The 23,617-nt window shown below is 48.1% G+C and overlaps 1 protein-coding gene across 6 annotated transcripts in view; it reads right to left on the bottom strand.

Moving 5' to 3' along the window:
• Nucleotides 1–23,193, bottom strand: part of dot1l (DOT1-like histone H3K79 methyltransferase) — a 27,267-nt gene extending 4,074 nt beyond the window's left edge. Inside the window, exons 1-28 of one of the 6 annotated variants that reach the window (XM_076278331.1) lie at nt 22,865–23,193; nt 15,457–15,500; nt 15,278–15,352; nt 15,010–15,073; nt 14,180–14,408; nt 13,962–14,056; nt 13,770–13,832; nt 13,598–13,653; nt 13,234–13,313; nt 12,554–12,622; nt 12,285–12,391; nt 12,128–12,169; nt 11,886–11,966; nt 11,252–11,546; nt 10,255–10,368; nt 8,892–8,983; nt 8,467–8,568; nt 8,099–8,236; nt 7,437–7,562; nt 6,212–6,642; nt 5,926–6,025; nt 4,797–4,946; nt 4,436–4,520; nt 3,330–3,832; nt 2,903–3,108; nt 2,676–2,743; nt 1,860–2,540; nt 80–825 (exon numbers count right to left, since the gene is read on the bottom strand). In XM_076278331.1, the coding sequence (XP_076134446.1) occupies nt 170–825; nt 1,860–2,540; nt 2,676–2,743; nt 2,903–3,108; nt 3,330–3,832; nt 4,436–4,520; nt 4,797–4,946; nt 5,926–6,025; nt 6,212–6,642; nt 7,437–7,562; nt 8,099–8,236; nt 8,467–8,568; nt 8,892–8,983; nt 10,255–10,368; nt 11,252–11,546; nt 11,886–11,966; nt 12,128–12,169; nt 12,285–12,391; nt 12,554–12,622; nt 13,234–13,313; nt 13,598–13,653; nt 13,770–13,832; nt 13,962–14,056; nt 14,180–14,408; nt 15,010–15,073; nt 15,278–15,352; nt 15,457–15,500; nt 22,865–22,945 (4,833 nt within the window). In that variant the 5' untranslated portion in view covers nt 22,946–23,193 and the 3' untranslated portion in view covers nt 80–169. Of the gene's footprint in view, nt 1–79; nt 826–1,859; nt 2,541–2,675; nt 2,744–2,902; nt 3,109–3,329; nt 3,833–4,435; nt 4,521–4,796; nt 4,947–5,925; nt 6,026–6,211; nt 6,643–7,436; nt 7,563–8,098; nt 8,237–8,466; nt 8,569–8,891; nt 8,984–10,254; nt 10,369–11,251; nt 11,547–11,885; nt 11,976–12,127; nt 12,170–12,284; nt 12,392–12,553; nt 12,623–13,233; nt 13,314–13,597; nt 13,654–13,769; nt 13,833–13,961; nt 14,057–14,179; nt 14,409–15,009; nt 15,074–15,277; nt 15,353–15,456; nt 15,501–22,864 lie in introns of those variants that run through there. The other 5 variants (XM_076278330.1, XM_076278329.1, XM_076278328.1 and 2 more) reach the window with 5 other exon arrangements.
• Between the last annotated feature and the right edge of the window lie 424 nt (nt 23,194–23,617).

Here is a 23,617-nt window from a genome sequence, read left to right on the forward strand (position 1 = left end):
CATTCACGAATGTGAAACCAATGCCATGCATCTAAACAAACGAAAACAACCCTTCCCTCAACCCCACATACCTTTTTTTTCACTGCCCCTCCTCTCTTCCTTTCTGTCCCCTCCCTCTCCCTCCCTCCCTCCTTCCCCACACCTTTCCCCACCCCCCACCCGCCGGCTGCTATCTGGGCCGGCTGGCCGAGGCCTGAGCCTGCAGCCCCACAGTCCTCCAGGAGCTGCCCGAGCCCGACGCTGGAGGCAGTGGGGCCAGGTGCGGGGGGTAGTGCATGGTGAAGGTGGAGCGTGAGGAAGAGGAAGAGGACATGACAGAGGAGGACAGAGTGGCAGAAGCATTGGCAGCAGCAGCAGCAGACACTAACGCAGAGGAAGAGGAGGAGGAGGAGGAGGAGGAGGAGGAGGAGAGAGACACACAGGGAGCAGAGGACACATGCATCCTGTGGTGGTGATGCTGCTGCAGCAGCAGCGCCGTGGCGGCGGACGAAGAGGAGACATTGAGCAGAGGGGGCGGCGGGGGCAGGGAGAGCGCGAGGGCCGAGGGCGTGTGTAGGACGGACTGCGTCCGGCTGGGCAGCGGCAGGGGGGCCGAGACCGAGGCGGGGGCCAGCGCGAGGAGGGCCAGGCCGGGGCCAGCGCCACCTCCTTTGGCCTGGGAGGAGTCCTGCTGCTGCGCCTGCAGCTGCTGCCGGGGCTGGGAGGAGGAGATGGAGGAGGAGGAGGAGGAGGTGGAGGAGGAGGACAGGCTCAGCAGGGAGCCCAGGCCTACGGAGCCAAACGGAACAGCGGAGCTTGAAGCTGGCAGCGTGTGGTGAAAGATACCTGTGAATACACAGCAGACAGGGGGAGGGAGGGAGGGAGGGAGAGAGCCAGAGAGAGAGAGCAAAGGAGAAAAGACAGACAGAATGGGAGGGAGAAAGAGAGGGAGGGAGAGGGAGCGAGAGAGAGGGCAACAAAAAAGACGAGAGGGAGACAGAGACAGCAACAGTGACAGAGCCAGTGGAGTGACAGCGAGACAGGGACAAAGAGACACAGACAGACAGACAGACACAGGTAGAGGAGGAGGGAGAGAGAGAGAGAGATGAGAGAGAGAGAGTGGACAGAAAGAGAGACAGAGAGAGGGAGAGAACGGGAGGGGGCTGAGCCAAGTTGTGCATAGCAGCAAGCAAGTCCACAAGCACATATACGAGCATAACATAGAAAGCAAGAGAGGCATTTCACACGTGAGCCAAGATCCTCCACATACACAGCTTCTTCCATCTGTTATTTACTTTTTTTGCAGATTCATGTTCAAAGGTTAAAAATGCTCAAAGAGGATCAGGCCACCTGTTAAATGTCTCTATTTTTATAACAACCATGACAACACAAAGCACTCACAGAACATGTGACTGCTGTCTAATCACTTCAATGTTTGACTGAGGTTTGGGTACATTTTGATTCTCTCAGTCACACCATACTTAATACTGAAGCATGGGGACATGCATCCCACTCAGCATGGGGCATTACCTTAAGCCAAGGGGATGCAGTTTTAGTCTCAGTGTGGTCTCATATAGAAGCAACACTGCAGCACAACACAATACAGCACAGGGCAGGGCAGCACAGCACAGCAACACAGCGAAGCACAGCTATGGGCAGCCAGCAATGGACAGCTCTGCCACTTACCTCCACCTCCTGCCCCTGCTCCCGCTGGCGGAGCACCCTCCACCCCTCTGTCCACTCTATCACCTCTGCGACCTTTTGAACCTTAGTAACCTACCCAAATATCTCCCCAAACCCCACCAAAAGCCCTGCTGCCGTGTCTCTAAATGACCCCCGTCCCTAACAGTAACCTTTGACCCCCGCAGCTCGCATCTCACCTCCAGCCGCCCCTCCAGTCAGGCCAGCGCTGGAGAAGCTGCTGTGGCCGTTGACCAGTCGTGGTGCCACGCTGACCGGGGGCATAGCCGCCTGGCTGCCGAACAGAGACTGCAGCACCGAGGCGCCGCCCAGAGGGAACTGGGCACCCACGTACTGGGCCCCGGGGCCGCCCATTCCTCCTCCTCCGCCGGACGTCACGCCCACTCCGGCCGCGCCCATCTTGCCCGCCAGGATGCTGCCGACTCCGCTGGTGGCGGCGGAGATGAAGAGGTTCTGGCTGACCAGGCCGCCCCCGGCACTGCTGACCCCAACGCCACGCTCCCACTCACGGGATTTGGCTTTGGGCAGGCCGCATGCTGCGGGCCCCCCCTGCCGACCGGCCCCGGGGTCTTGACTGAGGAAGAGGTTGGAGGGGAGGCAGCGACCGGGGCTGCCCCCCATCGCCGCTCCGGAGTCGGGCCGCTGCTGCTGGCCAGCGCTCGCCTTGTTCTCCGCGTCAGACGCCCCCGCTCGGAACGGGGAGCCGCCCTGTCGGAGGTCTGAGGCCGTGGGCTTGGGGTCGGAGATGGGGGAGAACGTGGACTTCCACTTGCTGGTCGATGAGGAGGAGGAGGAGGAAGAGCAAGTGGACGAGGAAGAGGAGACGTCACAGCTGCCCCCTGATTTACGGCCCAGAGAGCCTGAGAGACACCGATACAAAGATGGACAGAGACACAGTGCAAATGTGAGTTCGCAGGTGGACACAGTTGACATGGTATGACATTTTGAAACGTACAGCAAGCAGAGCGAGTATCCTGCACTAATTGGCTTCTCACCTCTCTCACCCTCCCCTCCTCTCCCATCTCTACTTTCCAAGGAAATGGTGGCAATCTTCCTTTCAATCCTACAGCAGATATGATACAGAACAGTCAGTCACATCAATAAAGACTGAAATCACCTTCTATATATGTCTGGCCTTTACACCTCTGGCCATGAGGACCTACACATGTTCCCCAGTTATAACATTCCCTGGGAGGAGCCGAAGGGGGAACTGGGTGTCTACCTGGAGCTGGAGCTGTCTGCGGGATAGCCGGAGTCCTCGTCCTCGGAGCTGGGGGTGGAGGGGTAGCGGCTGGAGCCATTGAGCTCCAGAGGGCGCTCCCTCTTCAGCACAGGGGGCTGGTCCAGGTCTCCACCACAGGGGCTGCGGCCTGACTGCTCTGGGGAAGAGATGGCCGAGATCTCCAGAGGCTGGTTGATGTTATTCACCTGAGGGAAGGAGATGGCCAGACATGCTCCGCATATAAGAACTTCATGCACATGACCCAATACAATTCAATTGGGAGGTAGCTGCTGGTATTCAGGCCTCGTGTGTGTGTGTGTGTGTGTGTGTGTGTGTGTGTGTGTACACAAGAGAATGCAATACAGTGTCAGGAAAGTGAAGAGTGTGATATAACATGAGATATTTTTCTCTAGCTAGTAGATCTCACCATTGAATTGATGTTGAGTGGTGAACCAGAGGGGTGTCCGGTGGAGCCAAGCCCAGGGAAGGACCTCCTCTTGGGGGATGTGGATGCAGATGGTGCCCCGGTGGAGCTGCGTTTCCGGCGGCCCCGCTTGCGGCCCTCCTGGGTGCCAGGCGAGTGGTGATGGTTGATGTTGTTCTGGTGATGTTGGCCGGCCTTGGCCGAGCCGTGATGCAGGCGTGAGGAGGAGGATGAGGATGATGAAGTGGAAGAGGAAGAGGAGAAGAAGTTGCGGCGTGCCGCCTCGCTGTCCGCGCCCTCGCCCTCTGACTCGCCTACAGCGCCACAACCGTCCTCAGGGAGGATTCTGGGAGGGCCGTCAGCGTACTGCAGCACCCCTCCTGTGGCATTGGGGGAGTTGCGACCTTGCAGGGCCAGCAGGGGGTTGGCGTGCGGCGGCTGGTCCTGGTCAGATAACAGCGCTGAGTGTGGCCCACCATTCACCATCCCTGAGCTGGATGAATACCCTGAGGACACACACAACCAAGGACAAATAGACACATTAAGACCTATTTTTTTAAGTATATCTTTTAGGACTTTTGCCTTTATTTGGATAGGATAGAGAAGTGTGACAAAGTAAGTGGGAGAGAGAGGTGGGGTGGGATCGGGAAATGACCGCATTGTTATTTTAGAAATAAACTTCTCGTTTGGTCTCCGTGGAAATGGGAACAGGCAGGAGTTTGACTTCGGTATGGACAGGTAGCAACCGAGGGAAACGGGTAGGTTATGTGACAGCCTGGGCTACAAACACAGGATTTATTCTGATCCTTTTTATAATTATTGCATTAGACACACACAGTGGTGTCATGTAAGGGCCCTGTTCATGTTGCACAGCACTAGTAATGACACTTTGAGTCGGTCAAGAGGCACAAAGGCACAGTTTAGTGCCCATAGCATAGCTTGTAGGCACTTTAGTTGTTGGCTGCTTTAGCAGCTAGCCGGCTAACTCGCGTCAGACAGCATCGATTTTTTCTTCACATTTTTTTCCGGCTGACAGTTTTCCTTGAACATGATCAACTGAGCTCCGTGTTAAGAATAGCCGGAGTTCTCCTTTAAGGGGAGGGACACACCTGAGGTAGGAGTGAGAGGCTGCTTGCCATTGGTCTGTCCAGCGGAGGGGTCTCGTCCCTGGGACACTGGACTCGGTGTGCTCCTCTGTCAAACAGAACCCAAACAGCATCACATCAGACGTGGGGTCAGCTTGAAAGTCAGGCTCCCTGCAGTTGACCACCCTGATTTGCTTATTCGTAACTCCATAAAATCACATCTACTTTACAATTGTTTGACAATTCACAAGGTCACAAGTAGCAACTCGTTCACACAATAAATTGCTTACGATTTAAATCAAGTTCTCTTTTGCTAAATTTCCAACACTGATTTAACTTGTGATAACAGGTGCGTTTGGGGTTGAGATGTCCCGGCGGTCCTCACCAGTCTCTCGGCTCGGCTGGGCAACACCACGCTGGCCAGGGGGATGCTGACGGGCAGCTTGTTTGGGTGCACCGTGCTGAGGGGGATGCTGATTGGCAGAGAGGTGATGGTGTCTCCACCTCCGGCTGGACTCCTGGACTCCTTCCCCGTCTAATCACAAAGGCAAAATCACTTCACATCAGCATCAACACACTCAATATCACCATCCGCAAAATACAACACCTTGCGTGGTACATTTTATTCCACTCTTTTAATGAACTGAGCAGACATTTACATTCGAACAGGGCTTAAAGGAACACGCCGACACTGAAAAATTCACTGTCTCCGGCAGAGTTAGAACAGATGATCCATACCCTTCTCGTCTCTGTGCGTGCAGTAACTCAGTCTGAAGCACCCACAGATAGCATAGCTTAGCATAGTTCATTGAGGTGGGCAGTTCCAACTAGCCTATGGCACATAAAAGTGACAAAAGAACTCCAAAATTTTCCGCTTTACACGTTGTGACTTATATAGATACATATAGGCTACAAATAGGCGTTTTTTTAAGCATATACAAACTTGGAACTATGTTCTCATTCAAGAAAAACACTGCTACTTTAGCAGAGTGATTTGCACGCAGCACCTGAAAAGCTGCAGTAGCAGTGCTTCGCCTGAATGAGAATGTAGTTAAAAGTTAGAAAATCGATGTGTTGCATTTTACATTGAAATTTGTACACATTTTAATTATACTAGTCACAACATGAAAATAGAACAATGTTTGAGTGCTTTTGTCACAGTTTCAGACTGAGTTACTGCATGCAGAGACGAGAAGGGTATGATGGTATCATCTTCTTGGGGAGATGGTGAATAAGCATGGTCTTACACATGGTCTGTTTTCAAATGTCAAATGGTCTGGCCCATGCCTGACTTTCAGCCCAGTGCCTGCCCAGTGCCTGCCCTGACTCAAAGTGCAAGTAATGTTTTATCAGTGGATGCGCTCCCATGGAATTGACCCTTGGTATTGATCTGTAGCAACCCAACAACAGATTTACCAGCCAACTTAACCAACAAACAATGGCATTAAAGCCAAACACATGCATAAAAAATGCATATCTCTCTCACACACACACAAACACACACTTATACATACCCTCTCTGAGCCCCTGGTATGCTGGGGATCCCCTAGGCAGGAGGAGGGGCTACCCTGTTTCACTCCTAATGGAGGAGACGAGACCGCACTCAGATCTCCCCTTTAACACACACACACACACACACACACACACACACACACGAAATGGTGAGAATCACAAGGTCCACAAAAACAAAAACAATAAAATCTTTCATAGTCTCATAGAATTTAGCAGAGGGGATTTATTACTATTTTCTGAGTTGGCATCTGCTAGACCAGCAGAGCAGAGTGAGAGCAGCCATCTTACCTGTGCGTGGTCAAGCCACGCAGTGGGCCGGAGTCCTGGTTCAGGTGGCGGCGCAGGGCGATCTTGGCCGGGGAGAAGCGCGTGTAGTCCGGCAGCGGCAGGCACTGGTGCCTCTGTCGGCCGTCGGGCGTTCGGGGCACAAGCTCGTGGTCGGGCGAGATGGGCAAGTAGCGCGCCAGCAGCTCGTTCTTGGCGCCACGCTCGAAACACGGTGAGGCCGTGCCGTTCATGGACAGCTCCGGGCTCATACCGTTCAGGGCGGCGGTGGCAGAGCCCAGGCCCAGCTTGTGGCCATCGTGGGAGTCCAGGGAGGACCTTTGGTCCAGGCCAGGCAGGCTCTTGCGGTAGGGCGAGCCGTCGCACGAGCTGTAGGACTTCAGCTGAAGCAGCTCCTGCTGTCGCTGGCTCTTCTCCAGCTCCACGATGCTGATCTGTGGGTCACACAACAGGGGGCGCCATTAGTAAGCACACAGTATCAAGGCACTACACACTGTGCAGCCACTGTTCCACTGGTGGTGGTCACTTGTGACAGTTAGCAATGTTGCCGCTTCAGAGGGTTTCTCACCATCCTCTAACCTACATTATATAAACCACAGTGGTTATGTGCTGCTGACCTCAGATCTACAGCTCACAGTCTACTACTACTCTGTTTTACAGAATTCAGAGGATTTTCATTAGCTACGGTCTCCTTTTTAAATGATGTGTGTATTGGAACATAATATGGTCAAAAAAAAAAAAAAAGAGTGTCCTGTTTTTGCTGAAGTGATCGATAACTGTCTTTAAACTATAATAGACGTTAGGACTGAATCATAAGTGAAATTTTCACAAATTTCAAAGACTTCTACGATGACCCTGGGAGATTTAAAACCTGAAAAAATGTGCCTCCATAGCTCAAACACAGAATATCACCGCCATGCAGTTGAGGTCTGTGTAATTAATGGCAAATTTCTATTGTGGGCTATAAAATAATAAATAAAACAGTTGTTTGTATGACTATATCCTATTCTCAGAATCAGCTACAGCAAATAACATACCCCAAGTATTTCAAGTGGGTGTTTCAAAAATGAAGAAAGTTATGATAAAAAGCAGTGGAGGAGGAAATGACACAAGCTGCATCATCCAACTACTCACTTGACCTTCTTAAGGCTATTAAAATGGCTATAACTTGAAGTCACTGAGTAAACACTCCTCCAGGGGTCAAAGCAAAGTGTAGAAGTGCAAGTACCTGCAGCTCCAGGCAGTGGCGCTGTTTCTCAGAAATCTGGCGGCGGAGGTTCTGCTTCTCCTTCAGCAGGCTCTCCATGCACAGAGATCCCCAGTCCAGCTTCAGCTCCTCACAGCGCGCCTTCAGCTGAACACACACACACACACACACACACACACACACACACACACACACACACACACACACACACACACACACACACACACACACACACACACACACACACACACACACACACACACACACACACACACACACACACACACACACACACACACACACACACACACACACACACACACACACACACACACACACACACACACACACACGATATGATCAATGATGTGATGACACACTGTCCAACAACACTGAAGTTAACAAAGACGTCACTGACAAATCGAGAGAAAGGGCACATGAACTGGCTTAAGTTGTTTTTCCATCATATTTAAAAGGCAATTGTATATTTACACTGGTGTTGTTGGCATATGCCCAATTAAAAAAAAAGAATTTCCCTGTACTTCACTGTGGGTGGAAAGGTGCCCTGTGACGCCTGAAATACGCCTTCAGGCGACATGGTATTTTAAAACTGGAAAGAGGTGACGCAGGCCAAAATGACACTGTGTGTGTGTGTGTGTGTGTGTGTGTGTGTGTGGCCTCACCAGTAGCAGGCTCTGGTCCTTCAGCTTGGCCATATCTCGCTCCAGCTGCCGGGTCTGCTCCTTCAGCTGCTGGTTGTGGGCAGAGATCTCCTTCTGGGCCTGCAGCAGGTCGTCCAGTGTCAGAGCCTTGACGCCCAGCTGGAACAGGGAGGCAGACAGAAGCGTCTCAGTCAGCGGTCAGGAGTGGTGGACATTCAATCATGACTGAAGCCTAGTTCTAACTCAGTTGTATGATAATGACAAAATGATCAATAACAAATAGCTTTAGATGAACTAACAGTTTAATACGGCCATGTTCACACACACATAATATGGTACTATGTGGAGCAGTTAGGTGCAAAGCAATAGATGTGTGATGTAATACTCACCTCATCCAATTTTGCATGGAAGAGCCCTTTGATCTTATCTTTATGAGTCTGACACACATTCAGCAACTGCTCCGCCTGACCCGACAGCTCATTATGCCTTACCTAGATAGACAGAGGAAGAGAATGTAAGTGAGGGCCGATGAAGCTGTATGAGAAAGAGAGAGTGTGTGTGTGTGTGTGTGTGTGTGTGTGTGTGTGTTGGAGTGAAAAAGAGGTAATAAAAGCAAACAAACACGGCAAAAAAGGGAAGGGAAAAAAGGAACACTTGCCCAGTCCAGGGCAGACCATAAAAGAAAAGATACATCAGCCTCAGGGCACCTGCAGCGGCCCATGCTCAGTTAGAGCCACCACCACACACACATTCTGGTGTGTATGTGTATGTGTGCGAGAGTGTGTATGTGTTGGGGGGGAGGGGGGGTGTTTACCTTCTCCTGCTCCAGAAGTTGCTGCAGGTTGGTACGGTACTGTGGAGTCTTCATGTAGGCCATAAACTGCAGGTACTGAACCTTGAAGTTATCTGTGCAAGAACAGTAGGAATGCAATATAAGCCACTATTTGACAATAAAAGATAAAGGCCTATTTGACCACACATTAGACCTTCCAGAAGATAGTGAGGTATATATGTAAGCAGGGGCGTAGATTTGCGTGGGGACCGAAGGACGTGTCCACACCAATGTCAAATTACGACTGAAATGTCCCCACCAATATTTAGGTTGAAATGGGGGGAAAAGCGCTCACATGCGCTACAAAAAGAGTTAAATCATTTCTCACTTCAGTGCTGTGGATCATCTCGTACAGATCTTGTAATGTGCAGTAGCCTATAAGGGTAAATCACTGATTTGAAGTTACCTATAATAACTACCAGTGAGCCGCAATCTCCTGCACAGCATGGCGCAGCGCTTCAGCTTCACTTCACTACAAGGCATATGAATTGCGTCCAAATTCCACCCATTCTTTCAGTCACATGAAAGAGCCTTTTCTCAGCTTTTAAAAGGTGCTAGCTTGCCACTATTTGCTGTGATAAACAGTTCGCTAGAAAAATAACTTGTAGATTTCTACAAGTTTCTACAAGTCATCTCCACATCCATTCGTTTTGGTGAAATATCGTAGGCCTACACACTCTTCACGCAACACATGACAAACCATATATCAGAATAAACAGCAGACCTTACCAAACACAACGGTGTAATGCATTCTCGTGTATAGTTAGCTGTTCCAGAGTAATCCGGTTTTGAAATAAATTGTAGCAAAATTAAACATGGTCTTTCGGCTTTAAGCATTTCTTAAAACTGAGCTGTGCTTACATCGCCTAGATATCTGTAAATATTAGAATCAGAGAATATACAGGCAGCTCACGGTTAAGAGTTTGTCAATGTAGCCTTAATGATTTCTTTTCACAAAATGCTAAGCGTGCATGTATTTAAGGTTCTTAAAACTGAGCTGTGCTTAAATGGGTCAATGATTTCATAACAGACCAAATGGAAAATAAATGTTAAAAATAGCCTACATATCTATACATATTAAAATCAGATTATATAGGCTACACAGTATAGTTATATCAAGTTGGACAGTAGCATATTTTAATCATGGATAGTAGTTGGACAGTAGCACATTTTAATAATTTGGTGGCTGGTGAAAGAGTTGAGTTTGGTGGTGGTGGTGGGGGGGTTAGTGTGTCCCCACCAAAGCTAAGACCAAACCTGCGCCCTTGTATGAAAGCATGAGACAACACTCCAGAGAGAAGAGAAGAGAAGAGAAGAGAAAGTATGTGAGGAGGGTTCAGCATACCCAGCAGCTGCTGGAGGGCCGGTGGGGTGGGCCCCTGCAGAAGCTGGCTGGAGGCGTAGTGCTGCACTTTGGGAGGTAGCTGGTAGAAGGGGCTCTGAGATGACCGGAATGCATCTGCAAAGCCAACCAGAGACAAGAGGGAGCAATGAGTCCGTCTGCAGCACACCGACCTAAATATACCCCTATTACACCAAATCAAGGTTGAGACACAAACTGCTCTGGGCAACATACTACAGACATACAGGGTGGTGACCTACTGTCTGACAGTAACAGGCTATAAATAAGGGCAGGCTCTAAATAAGGGTTCCAGCTGGTACCAGGATAACGGGAACAACAGACTATGCTGGAATGCAAAGATGCATGAGGGTGAAGAGCAACGACGACCAGGAGTAATCTGCACTGACACTAGGTGGGTTTACATAGATTTTTTTTATTTGTTATTCTGATTAAACATTCCGAATTAAAACTTTGTGTCATTTGTTTACATGGGGTACGTTCCACTCCGATCAGGTAGTTGTAAGCGCTCTTGAATCTTTGATCGGAATAGCTGTTGCTGGGGTACGTTCCACTCCGATCAGGTAGTTGTAAGCGCTCTTGAATCTTTGATCGGAATAGCTGTTGCTGCTTTACTTTTCCTTGAGAAGCTACAACAGGCAACTCGATTTACTGTGCACATGGCTGTTGGCTGGAATAAGAACCGAATACACTTTCATTCTGATTACAATTCTAATCGGATCGCCGGTTTGAGCCATTATTCCGATTCTAATGAGATTAAAAGTGCCCATCTAAACCAACCTACTGACATCCTGTACATGGATCCATGGACCTAGTCCTATATTAAAGGAAAACTTAAACTATTGAAAAAGTCTTTATCGTCTAGGGTTGTAGGTAATCCATGAACAGAGAACTGGTTGATAACTATATCGGAGTAGAATGTGTTGTGCTCTAACGTGGAAGACTGGCATGACAAACTGCTCAGCTGCGGCGACCAGCTCACCCTGAGATGGCACGGCGGACAGCGTTTTGGCGTGCAGTAGCTCCAGGGCGCTCTGGGCCTTCTTGTTTTTGCGCTGGGTGGTGGCCACGCCGGGGACAGCGCCACCAGTGGCACACGCCGCACCGGGGGCCTTCTTGGGCCGGCCGCGCTTCTTGTTGCCCAGCTTGCGTCCCTTGGCGATGAGGCGTGAGCGGCGCTGCTTGGGCGAGGGCTTGGTGGTGTTCAGCAGCCCCGGCCCCTCGTCCTCCCCGCACGAGTCCTGCTGCTGCTGTTGTTGCTGCTGCTGCTGCTGCTGCTGCATGTACACACACACACACACACACACACACAGACAGATGCAGACAAGACACACAAAACAAGAACAAAACAAAACAAATACACAGACACACAAGTCAGTGTACACACACACACAGAACAGATGGACAGACAGACACAAACATGCACAATCACACACACTCAGAACCGTTATTTACGCCTCCACAGAGTCACCCGCTGAGGACGTTTGAGGTTGATGCAGAACTTAGAATGAAAACCAAAACTGAAAATGAACACATCAGAAGCTGTGGTGTGGATTGAATGCAGAAGTACACTAGTGTGTGTGTGTGTGTGTGTGTGCGTTGGCCGCACTCTGTACCTTCTGCTCCCGGGCCTTGGTGGGGGTGGTGGTGTTGCTCTTGCTGTCCTTGTCCTTCTGTTGGCGCCTCCTGGCTGCCTCCTGCTCTTCCTGAAACACAGGCCGCACATAAGCCAACACATTCAACCAAACACACACACATCCCTACGTCTGAAGGTCTCCAAAGATCTACCCATCCTCCTACACTTGTGTACCATATCCTCATCTCATCAGAGGTAGACAAAGAAGAACGATGGACTCACCCTGAGTTTAGGATTTTTGAGACTAGAAAAATAGTTTTCAAGCTGCAGAAGACAAACACAAAGCCATGATTAAAGTGTGATAAGACAGACCGGAGCTCTTAGCTCTGCATGAGCACACAGGATTAGATGCATGAGTGAGAGGGCGGCAGAGACTCACTATGGTGCGGTCTATCGTGTGGAGATAGTAGGAAACTGGCTTCCCAGTCCAGGACACCGAGCCCCTAAGGGGGGAAAGCTCCACCACTCGCATTATTGTGCCAATGTCTGACACAAACACACACACACACACACACGCACACACAGACGCGCACACACACACACACACACACAGAGAAAGAGAGAGGGGAAAAAAAAACAGCCTTTACACTCTGGCTCATAGCCCTATGGCAAGACAACACTGACCACAGCACCCCCCTCTTCACTCACCACTCAAATTTCGACTGTTGATTCTAAAGTTGAGAGGTGCAAAGGGTTTTGAGGATACAATTTTTCCACCTATACAAACGACAGAAGTACATGACTGTTAGATGGCAAGTACAAAGCACAGGCAGCCTCAAAGCCCCCTAAAACAGGACAAACACTGCTCATGTCGTTAAGATACTGAAGGTAATTATCACTGATGATCCCTATTTGGCTGCATAGTGGACAGACCAAACCCATCAAAGGAACGATAACTATGAAGATAACTATGACTATAAAAATATTAGCACAGACTGACCAACAATAAGGAAAGTCTCTAATCATGTTGGTGAAAGTGATGTCTAAAATTTGATGGATTCTGATTGGATGGATTCTCAAAATTGCTCTGATAGTGATACCTGACAATATCATTCTGCATTGGGTCAACCTTATAATTTCTGTGTGGACGTTGTTATTAGCTAGCTAGAATACTTTTTTGCAGTTATCGTTAGTGTGAACGGCCCATAATCTTCAACATACACCAGGGCTCCATTGTGCACTTCTCAGTCCTTTAGAAATGGATATGATTGGAGTCACATGAGGCAGCGGGTGGTAATAAAAGTGCTGGCTATAACTGAATTTGGCCTGAGCACAAGAGACAGACGGGCTGCAAGGAGGAGCCTTTTCCCAGCTCCAGTGCTACCCACCTTCCTTCATGTTCGCAAAGCGCTCCTTCAGCTGGTGGTCCACCTCCGGACCGAAGGCAAAGTTATTCACAAAAATAACACTGAAGAGGGGAGAGATAGAGATAGAGATAGAGATAGAGAGAGAGAGAGAGAAAGCAAATCAGATCTCACACTTCCACAGTGATGCCACGAACAGCACAGAAATGAAATCACTGAACTCACTGGTGGAATATAGAATATTCTGAGATAAATCTGAAAGTTATGACTGCTGCGCATCTCATATTATCGATCTTATCTTGGACAAATCTCCTCTAGTACTTTGACTGGTGAAGACACACTGCCAATACGCTAGAGGTGACATAAGAGGAAGAGGAGGCCTTCATACCTTGTGTTGGCTATCCTTTCTCTCCACTCTTCTGAGAGGAAGTCACCCCTCTCTAGCTGAAAAGTAAATACAGAAAACAATGAGTACACAGAGGTAGCATGCATGGCTGATTACAGGAGGAAGTCCCTTTGATTAGTCGTTCAGAAATGCACGTGCACGGATGGTCTCTCACCGTGTACTCTCCATGCTTTTTCCCATACCACTTCATCCACTTCCTAAACTCCCTATCCATTGCCTGCACAAACACAGAGTTAAGTCATTCACTACTGCACTTTACAGTATGAAAACACTTTGAAGTGTACTTAACTGAAGTGTACAGGTATGACGGGAGGTCTATAAACTATGTAAATTCAGGTCAATATACCTCTCCGTAAGTGGCAGGGGTCTCTGCTTTCTCCACTCCAAAGTAGTGTTTACAGTTGGTCGCTGCGGCAACCTGTAGCACTACCTGGCCCACACCTGCAATGATGGAGCATAGAACAAGGCCATTCAAACACCATGTGTACAGTTCACCAGGAATTATAGTATTATAAAACACAGGAAAATGGCTCTTTGTCAGCTTGAAAGACCATTTGAACTGACCACTGCCAAGGTCCACAAAGGTGTCTTCCTCCATCAACTCCACCTCGTCGATGATCTGCGCCACCAGGTCGAACGAGGTCTCGCCGTACACTTCGGGCGAGAAGGGCTCATAGTTGTTGAGCTTCTCGGGGTCGGTGATGGAGTGGTTGTAGACCTGCTGCAGGATGTGCCGCAGCAGCCCGTTCGACGGCCGCTTGTTCAGCTTCATGGGCTGCGTGGTGCCTTTCCACTGTGAGACACACAGACACAGAGACAATATCATCAGTGAGCAAATAATCATATATGCAGAAATGCAAAGAACAGGAAGTACACGTGTGGCGCAGATGGAAAATCCCCAGCGGACCTGTGTCAAGCTCGCCCTTTTCTGGGTGGAGGAATAGACGGACTATTTACTCCAGCATGGAAAATGCAAGACAGCTCATGGGGGAATTGCTATTTTTTTTCGAAGGCCCTCGGCAGCTCTTAAAAGGAAAAACTGCAGATGCCTGCTGACCGTTGACTAGTTTTACAGGCCATGAGGGTCGTGTAGGAGCTTTGAGAGAGAGAGAGAGAGAGAGAGTGTGTGTATGAGTTGACAGTCCTGAAATAGGCAGACGGTAAGGGATCTTCACATTTCTGTGTGAGAACTCTGCTCTGCTGGCAATGGCTCCATCCTGCACTGCAGGGAAGGCGACTCCAGCAGGCCACTGCCAGGGAGAGGGGAGCAGACAAACTAACACTGCACAGGGGCTCCTACCAGTGGCCTGGTGTTTTGACAGCAAAAGCCTAGGTGTCAGGTTCCTGCTCCCCAGTAAGAATAAGTGTGAGCATGAGTGTGTGTGTGGGCTCACCAGCTGGTGGATGCTGTCGATGGCCCGGTTGTACTTGTCGCACAATCTCTGCATGCTCTCAAAGCTGCATGAGCCAAAAAACAATTGATCAGGAAAGAAGAGCAACACAAGACAATCCACAAGACACTTTCACAGGGCCAGTTTCAAGTACATGTCTTTAAAGATAGCCCATACAAAACAATAACTATAACATCTTTGATCTTCTATCTAGGAACAAACGCCTCAGATGAAACATGCCCAAAACTGGCCAAGAGGGACCGTAGCTCACCTTTTGGTGTCGTAGTCAATGAGAACATAGTTCTCCATGGCCAGCTTAAGATCAGGGATCTCCTCACAGACCCACCTGCAGATGGACAGATAAGAGAGACAACCATAAGGCATGATGGACCTCCGAGGTCTGATCAGATGACAATGAATTGCAGTGAGAGTAGGGAGACGGTCACTCACCTGATGGTCTCGATGATCTCGTGCGCAGCATCATGGTGCTTGTCCTGAAGAGGAGGAAGGGGAAGGTTACAAACAATTCCCTTGACCAATTAGGTGTGATTAGAGACACACAGGAAGACACTTAGAAGTTAAACGTCAACAACAACTCATTTCCACCCCCTCATATCCTGCCAGGCCACACAGACTGGCAAAAGAGAGCAGCATCAGAGTAAGTCTTCTCTCTACAGCTCCACACACACACACACACACACACACACACACACACACACACACACACACACACACACACACACACACACACACACACACACACACACACACACACACACACACACACACACACACACACACACACACACACACACACACACACACACACACACACTTCCGTGAAGGACAGAAGAAAATCTCTGCACGGTGTTTTACAGAGGTCTGTTGAGGGCGGTTGTGACCCAGGGGTGTCTAAGGGCTCGAATATAGTCCTGCATCTGTGTCCCGCACACATGGTGTGTGATTTAAATTGAGTCATCAACGTGTCATGCAGGGGTGGCCTCGTGTGCCTCCCAACATATGGGGACCCCCGTCTTTGACGTGCGGTAAATGTACACGTAGGAGCATACCACCTGTTTTACTGGAGCTGCCCCACATTGCAGCTGGGGGAATGTGATTCCCAAAGTAGACGAGAGACTCAGTCGGTCAGCGAGCCTGCGCGAACTGCGGCCTTCAGTTCCCTTTCCGGCGCGTCGCTCAGTGGCATGTCCAGTGCCAGTGTGTGGGTGTGTAGGCGTTTAAGCGTGATTGTGCTACTGTGAGCGTGTGTTTGCAGCGGGTGATCTTACAGAGACACTCCAATGGGGCTATGTGCCAAAAGGACCAAGAGTGACACACGTTTATGAAAATGTTATGAACACGTAAAATGAACAAATGCAATTTATCAAAGACGAGAACATCAACCATTAGGGGTGTTTTCTTAATAGAGCTTTTGGTGCAGACTGGGATTAGTTCAAGCAGACAAGCAGTCAATAATATGTTAATGATTTCAACTCGGGTGTGCACCCTGTTGACCAAGGTACTGTGTCGGAGTTCAACAGACAGGTGTTGGGTACACCAACTCGTGTGTGGTTCCTATTTGGTGTGAAAGCTACCGGATCTAAAACAAGGACGTCAATGCTATTGCCACTGATTGATCAAATTCTCCCACATCACCATTAAATGCAGTTTTCTAAAATGCTGACAGTCGTACTAATATTGACCAAAGGACAGCTACCTAGTCATTCATACTAATGGGTATACATATGTGCTCTGCAAATGAAGCTGCAAATTAATACTGCATTGCCGCCTTCCTCCACAAAAACTTTCAAGCAGGTCCCAATATTTGGCAGCAAGAAAAGGACCAATTAACAAGCAGATGAGAGAAAACAAAGGCATTCTATTTTTCCTACCTTATTTTGCACGTTACACATTGCTTATGTTGCTTGTTGATGCCAAACGGACCCTGGTGAGAAAAGGACCGTGGGGAGAGGGGGAATAACCTCACTCTAGTTTGGACCTTGGAGTTGTTAAAACAGGTCTGGACGACTCAACACCTCAGGTATAAGAAAATCCCAATGCATCATAAGCGAAGGCCTGGTACACCTACTCTGCCAACATCACGCTAGGCTGAACAGAAAGCTTTGCTCACACTGGCTTTACTTTCCTCCAACACACGTTCATTGTCTTGTTTTGTTTTTTCTTTCCCTCCTTCTCTCTCGCTGGAGTGCAATATCTGTGAAGCAGGACTGACATGTCAACATAAGCAAGTTTCAGACCTGTGGGAAAACACTGGAGTCAGTGAGCCTGTTTGTGCTTGTGGTAAAGGAAACCGTAAAATGAGAGAGTGGGGGGGGGGGGTGGAAATGAGGATAAGCAGTGAAGAAGAGGAGGAGGAGGAGGGTGAGGAGGGGGACGGAAAGGAAGAGGAGGGTACACTGGGAAGGGTGGACCTCTAAAGCTGAATATGGAATGGGTGAGAAAAGGCAGTGCATTGAGTTCACTCGAGCTGCTCCACAGGATTCTCTTCCCGCTCTGCCTGACCCAATGACCTACTTTCTGCTGCTGCTGCTGCTGCTGCTGTTGAGTGCCAGGCTAGGACCCCTCCTGCGCGCCTCAGTCCAAATCCAACCCCTTTCTTCCAGCTCCAGCCAAGTCCAGCCCTCCTCCTCCTCCTCCCTCCGGCTGTGCGCAGCTCCTGCACGAGCCCCACACCACCACCGCTGGCTCCAGCCAGCCTCCTACGGCCCCTTCCTGCCCGCTCCAGCCTCAGAGCCTGTCCTCAGCTGAACAGCGGCGCTCTGCCGCAGCAAGACTCCTCCTCTGGGGAGTGTCAAAGTGTTCCCGCTCAACATTGCCGCGCGAACACCATGCAAACACCATACACACACACAAACACACAGTTGCAAACACACACACACATCCTATTTGAAATCAAACCGTTTGTATTTGCACACCCATTGACAGCCTTGCCGGGAAACACGCAGACACATATTAAGAGCAGCTCGGTTACAAACGGCTAACGTAGAGCCAGTGCTGACTCCCAGGTCTCAAGTCTGCTCATGTCACCGAAGCTGCAGCTCATGTGGGTCGTGAAAAGGGCAGGGTTAACATCACGGCACCCACATCTCAAAATGGAGGCCAGTGTAGACACAGAGAGCAGAGTATGCGAGCAGTACGTACACACACACGCAAACTGTGTCGTCAGTGTGTGAGTGGGAGGTGTTCCTGCTCCTACTCACTCGCGCCCCCACACACACACACACACACACAGAGAGAGAGAGAGAGAAAAAACACACGCATGCAGGCTCACACACTCACGCCGCACAGCAACACTAGTGCGGCAGCTAAAAATAAACTCTGGCTGAGAAAAGAAACACCCAAAGGAGGGGGAGGGCGAACGAGAGAAAGAAATAGAAAGTGAGTAAGAAACCATGACAACCAAATCTGACCCGCTTTCTCTTTTGGTCTCCTTAACGGCACCTCTCTCTCCCTTATTAAAATAAATGATGTCGTGAGTGCCGTGTTCCGGATTTGACACGCACACACACACCTCCTCACCAATGGGCACATGAGTCACAATCGAAGGCGTATGTCTGTGTGTGGGGGACTACACCTTGCTACTATTCAGCCCACAGAATATGTGACTAACCAATACGTCAGCAGCGCTCTTTCATCCGAAAAACAAAAAGGGCAAGAAATTCCTGTCCACCACGTTCTCTCCACCAAACTTCTGTCCTCCCCTCACCACACCTTGCCAGATGACGACAGCACTCGGCCCTGACGCATTCCTGGCTCGCATGACCATCCTCCCATGTGAGACAGAGCTCGGTAGACTGAAGAGTCTTCGCTTTGTGCTTATCAGTATGTTTGCAGGCCACAGTCTGTCTCGATATGTCAATGTATTCACTCCACAGACTTGTGTCTTATCTGCTTAAGTAAGGGGAAAGATCACATTTGCAGATGTGGGTGGTGGTGGGGGTAGCAGAGGTAATGATGTTATTCATTTCTGTGCAGGATAGCGAAGCAGTTGCCGTACTGGCACAAACTGCAAGGTAGGTTTAAAAAAAGAAAACAGTAGGGTCAGATAGGGTCACAAAGGGTTCGAAAAGAAGGCATTGGGGGAAAGGAGTCCATCATGTTGAAGCACTTGCAGATGACTAAGGTCTGCGGATTGATTGAAGACAAAGTATGTGGGCTGGGAATCAACCAGTTTGCATGGCTACCTCACAGACTGGTCTTAAAGTGTGTGTGTAGTGTAGGAGAAATATGAAGAAACTCAATTTTATAGACTCCATATATGCAATCCACTCTAAAAGGGATGCTACACCTGGTGCGCAACTGAAGCGCTCAGTTTGCGTAGCGTAAAAACAGCTTTAGAAGATTGGTCTTACTTTTTCGAACGTACGTGCCACTATCACATATGGTGTAGCCAGTTCTATTGATTATAGTGGAAGTTAACTGTCAGAGTGAACCGCTTACCGATTGAGCAATTTAGCCGACACAGTTTCATGGACCCAAGTGTGGTCTGTCTGTGTTTGTAATCTGACAAAGGGCTACCAAGACAACCGCAACCTCCGCTGTGTGTACTTCCATGGGAGTGGCTGGTTTTGGAGCATTGGTCTTATCAGTGGCCAAAGCCTTGAGACGATGCCTGGCTGGGCTCGTTTGCTTGAGCACAATCGCGTTCACAGCACCCTTGCATGCTTTTGTGCTTGAGTGCACAAGGCGGCAGATACAAACCTCACCACAGGCAGCAGAGACGCACCTCCACTTTCTCCATTAAACCTCAAGCGGTTGTGTTTTCTTTTTAATTTGTACGGTGTGAAACTCGTGTCTGACTCTTTGCCAGTAACGTATGACTGCCTGTGGAGGCTATGAGTGTGTAACTGCAGAGGCCACAGCTGAGGCACACATGCTCCCATTGAAGAAAAAAAAAAAAAGCCTCAGCCTTTCATCCACTCCTCGAGTGTGCCACTTTTTTCTTTGAATCGGGTACCACTTACTGCACTTATAGCTTCAGTGTGTTCCAAGAATGGATTTTGTGGACCACACACACATATCCCACACATTTTATAATTAAGGACTTTTCAAAATAACAAAATACAACTGATACATGAAATTAACCTGCACATAAGTGCATGTAATAAAACAGTTCAGAATAGTTTTAGAATGGTGCAACAATCAAAAACATAAGAAAAACCATTCAGTACGTATGGCTACCACACTGCTCTACCAAATGCCTTACATTGAATCTTGGGATGAAGAACTACTTCCACTGAGGGGGAAAAAACTATTCATGGAATGTGCTCCTGCCCACAGAAACCCCTTCAGTTTCACGCATTAGGGTTGCACTCAGTAACTTCAACAGGACCATTCTTCATTCAAGAACTATTACCAGTCATCCCACAGGACTTGAGCATGGTTATAATTTCTCCTTCACAACGTACACCCATTTTCCTGTTTGGGGTGGTTTTACTCGGCAGTCTCCCTCTCACTTAGCATTCCTTAGCTGCAGGCAAGAGCTCTTTACAAATGCATTATGTCTGAGACAACAGATAAACATGTGTTACCAATGAGGAACAAAACACTGTAGCATAGAACGTTACATCTAACCTCATACCTCACTCTTTGCACCTAATGCTCGAATGTGTTGCTTTGTTTAACAGAGGCGACATTTGCTGGTACGACTATTCTGCAAACACCGCCAGCCATAATTAGGTTGCAGTGGGGTTGCTTAAGGTAACCACTGTAGCCAAAGCAAATCACTAACTACTATATGCGAACAATCTACATGACACTGACTGCCATGGTTTCATATCTTACTGGTATGTTTGAAATATCGCTTCTTCGTATGGCATACCTCCGGCAGCTTTCAGACCCGACAACGGGACACATGAGTGCTATGATTGCTATGTAAACAATGGGCTGCCTGGGAAAGCCCTACTAGTTACAACGAACCAAATCGTTAGTTAATGCGTTCGATCGAGAATGCACTTATGAAAAATCTATTTATTTACAATGGCAGTGATAAATATTACGACAGACATATGTTTCCTTGATCTAATTTCCCCTCTCGACAATGGAGTGCCATCACCATTGCCTGCCAGAGCAAAACAAAACATCTGCTGACTCGTAGCGTTAGGTAGCCAGACAGCTAACACTAGCAAAATAAAATCCCCACAACACATACTTAAAGTTAATGGAAGGCAATCCACAAAATAATAGCATTATCTATATGGTTAACGTCACAATCATACTTTGTTCCGTGTTGTCAGTTTCCTCGATTGCTAAAGTAACGCTACCAACATACACTCAATCCACCTCAAAGCTAGAACTAGTAGCTAACCTTTCAAACCACAAAGTTGGAAACAACACAAAATGTAAACGACTGTTGTTGCTGTAAAGTGGAGATGTTACGAAATGTTACAACACGATGTTACTGTATTTCTTGAAGAGAACTGTTTGTTTCAAGATAGCAGATAGCAAGCTAGCTTTGTGACTGGTTGCCTGGTTGTTATTTTGTGGCTTTGGCTTGATCCACTTCACGTTAGCCAAGTTGGCTAGCTTACTGAGTTTAAGTATCAAGAGATTTGTTTCTGCTAACGTTGGGTAACGTTAACGCTAGGCACATAGCCAGCCAAGTAGACACCTAAGCCAGCCAAGTAGGCTAACGTTTCATTAACGTTAGACGTTTAACGCTATTGCGTTGAACGTGCGACCGTCACCAAATCACAAAACATGCCATTGATGCTTTGACAATATATTTGACAAGACGACAGCACGTATAATTTTAACGTTCCACAAAGGAGACTACTACGTTGAGATGTGACAGAAGGCATCTCCAGCTTTGACCTGCTAGCTAACTAGCTAGTGTTATCCCTGGGATTCATACCATGGGCATCTTTTGTTCAAAGTGTAGTTGCCTACAAGCTATACTGACGACAAAAAGCCAATATAACGGGTTAGTGCCGGTTTTTGCGTTGAAGCTTTGTAATGGATAGTGACTAAATGCACGTCCACTGATAAAACTAGCGCAGCTTAGTCCGGGTGACTTCACAATGTTTATGGATAAACTAGATCGTCAACAATCCAGCGACTCTCAAGTATGTTGTCAGCTGTCTGAACTTGATTGGCGAACCAGTGAGAGCCTGTTTTACCAGCTTATCTTTCAAATTTAATTAATCTTTAAACCAGTTTAAGCATTTGAACATATTATCTGTATTTTGTTTCATTAGACACAAAGTAATTACCAACATTTGCTATTTCCTTTAATCTAGCGCAAATTTATCGAGCATACTCCGTGACAGTGACCAACCCCAGCCTCTAGACATTAGAATCACATTAGTTCTAGTGAGCTAGGGTAAGTTAACAATCACAAGCAGATAGAAGGGATCGGAAAAGTAAACAAGCTCACTATCATAGAAAGCTAACGTAACCAGAACAATTTAAGACACCATAACTAACGTTATCAATCTCGCAAGCGAGCTAACGATTCGGTTGTCTACTAGGGAGCTAACGTTACTCAAACACGTGCAATGTTAACTCAACATTAATGTTCATAAGTTACCCTACAGCAATAGTTTCCCCCATGCATAAACTGAGCGGAATCATGGTGCACACGACTAAAATCTACTGCACATAATACACTCGACTCGTGTTGTAGGTTATGGTGAACGTTGAACAGACTACACAGCTAGGTTGACCATGACTACATCTCTCCCTCACTCGATGTGAAATGGAACAGTAACCTAGAATCTAGCTCGGATAGGTCGTTAGCTAGCTTGTCAACCAGTTACCCCTGTTATCATCCCGATTGAGTGTCGACTCTTTCTTTGTGATTTAGGAGAATTTAAAGAGCGACAAACTGAATACTTACATATACTGGTAATGGCCAAGGATAACCCGCTGCTTCGGCTCCAACCGGCGATTTTAGCTTCAGTTCTAGCTTCTCTCCCATTCTACAGTACTTTCTCCGGCGATTTCTAACGTTAGCTATGCTAGATGACCGACAACTAGCAATACAATTTTAACATGCTGAATGATTTATAAATGAAATATTTAAAATCAGATTGGAACTGATTCCAAATTGTTATCCAATTGAATACGTATATACGAAGTCCGATTCCCACGGTGAATTACTGAATATTCAATAAAAAAATGTTCACGCCGAGCGGCTGCTTTCCCTCGGCACAGCCGCCATCTTGACCGGCGTGAAAAAACACTGTCTGTTTGGACACTACCAAAAGACCAAAAGCGACGGGGAGGAACTCTCTATGCTTAGCGCAAACACCCGGGACATCAGCTGTAAACATGAATGTGCGACCGGGTTGTTTCATTTTTAATACCTTCACTCAGCGAGGGGGAGGCATTTTCTTCCACTAGAAAGTTTTGAAATAAAGTTCCCGGTGGCTGTAACGGTTAATGGCGGGAGGTACCACTTAATATTATTTTAGATCTAAAGATGTGCACTCACTCACTGGAAACAATAGCAGTTTAGAGGTGATTTTTTTAGATTCTCAATGTTGAGCAAGGTATAATACAGTGATACAAATTGAATAGGACTATTTGAGTGGACTACCATTTCAGTTCGAAAGCTAAAATATCGGTAGGCTTCACTACAGCATGCAAT

The sequence above is a fragment of the Alosa pseudoharengus genome, unplaced genomic scaffold, assembly GCF_046254945.1.
Source record: "Alosa pseudoharengus isolate Yale_2024_CS ecotype anadromous, Long Island Sound unplaced genomic scaffold, YU_APseudo_1.1 YU_APseudo_1.1_scf_11, whole genome shotgun sequence".
Classification (NCBI taxonomy): Eukaryota; Metazoa; Chordata; class Actinopteri; order Clupeiformes; family Clupeidae; genus Alosa; species Alosa pseudoharengus.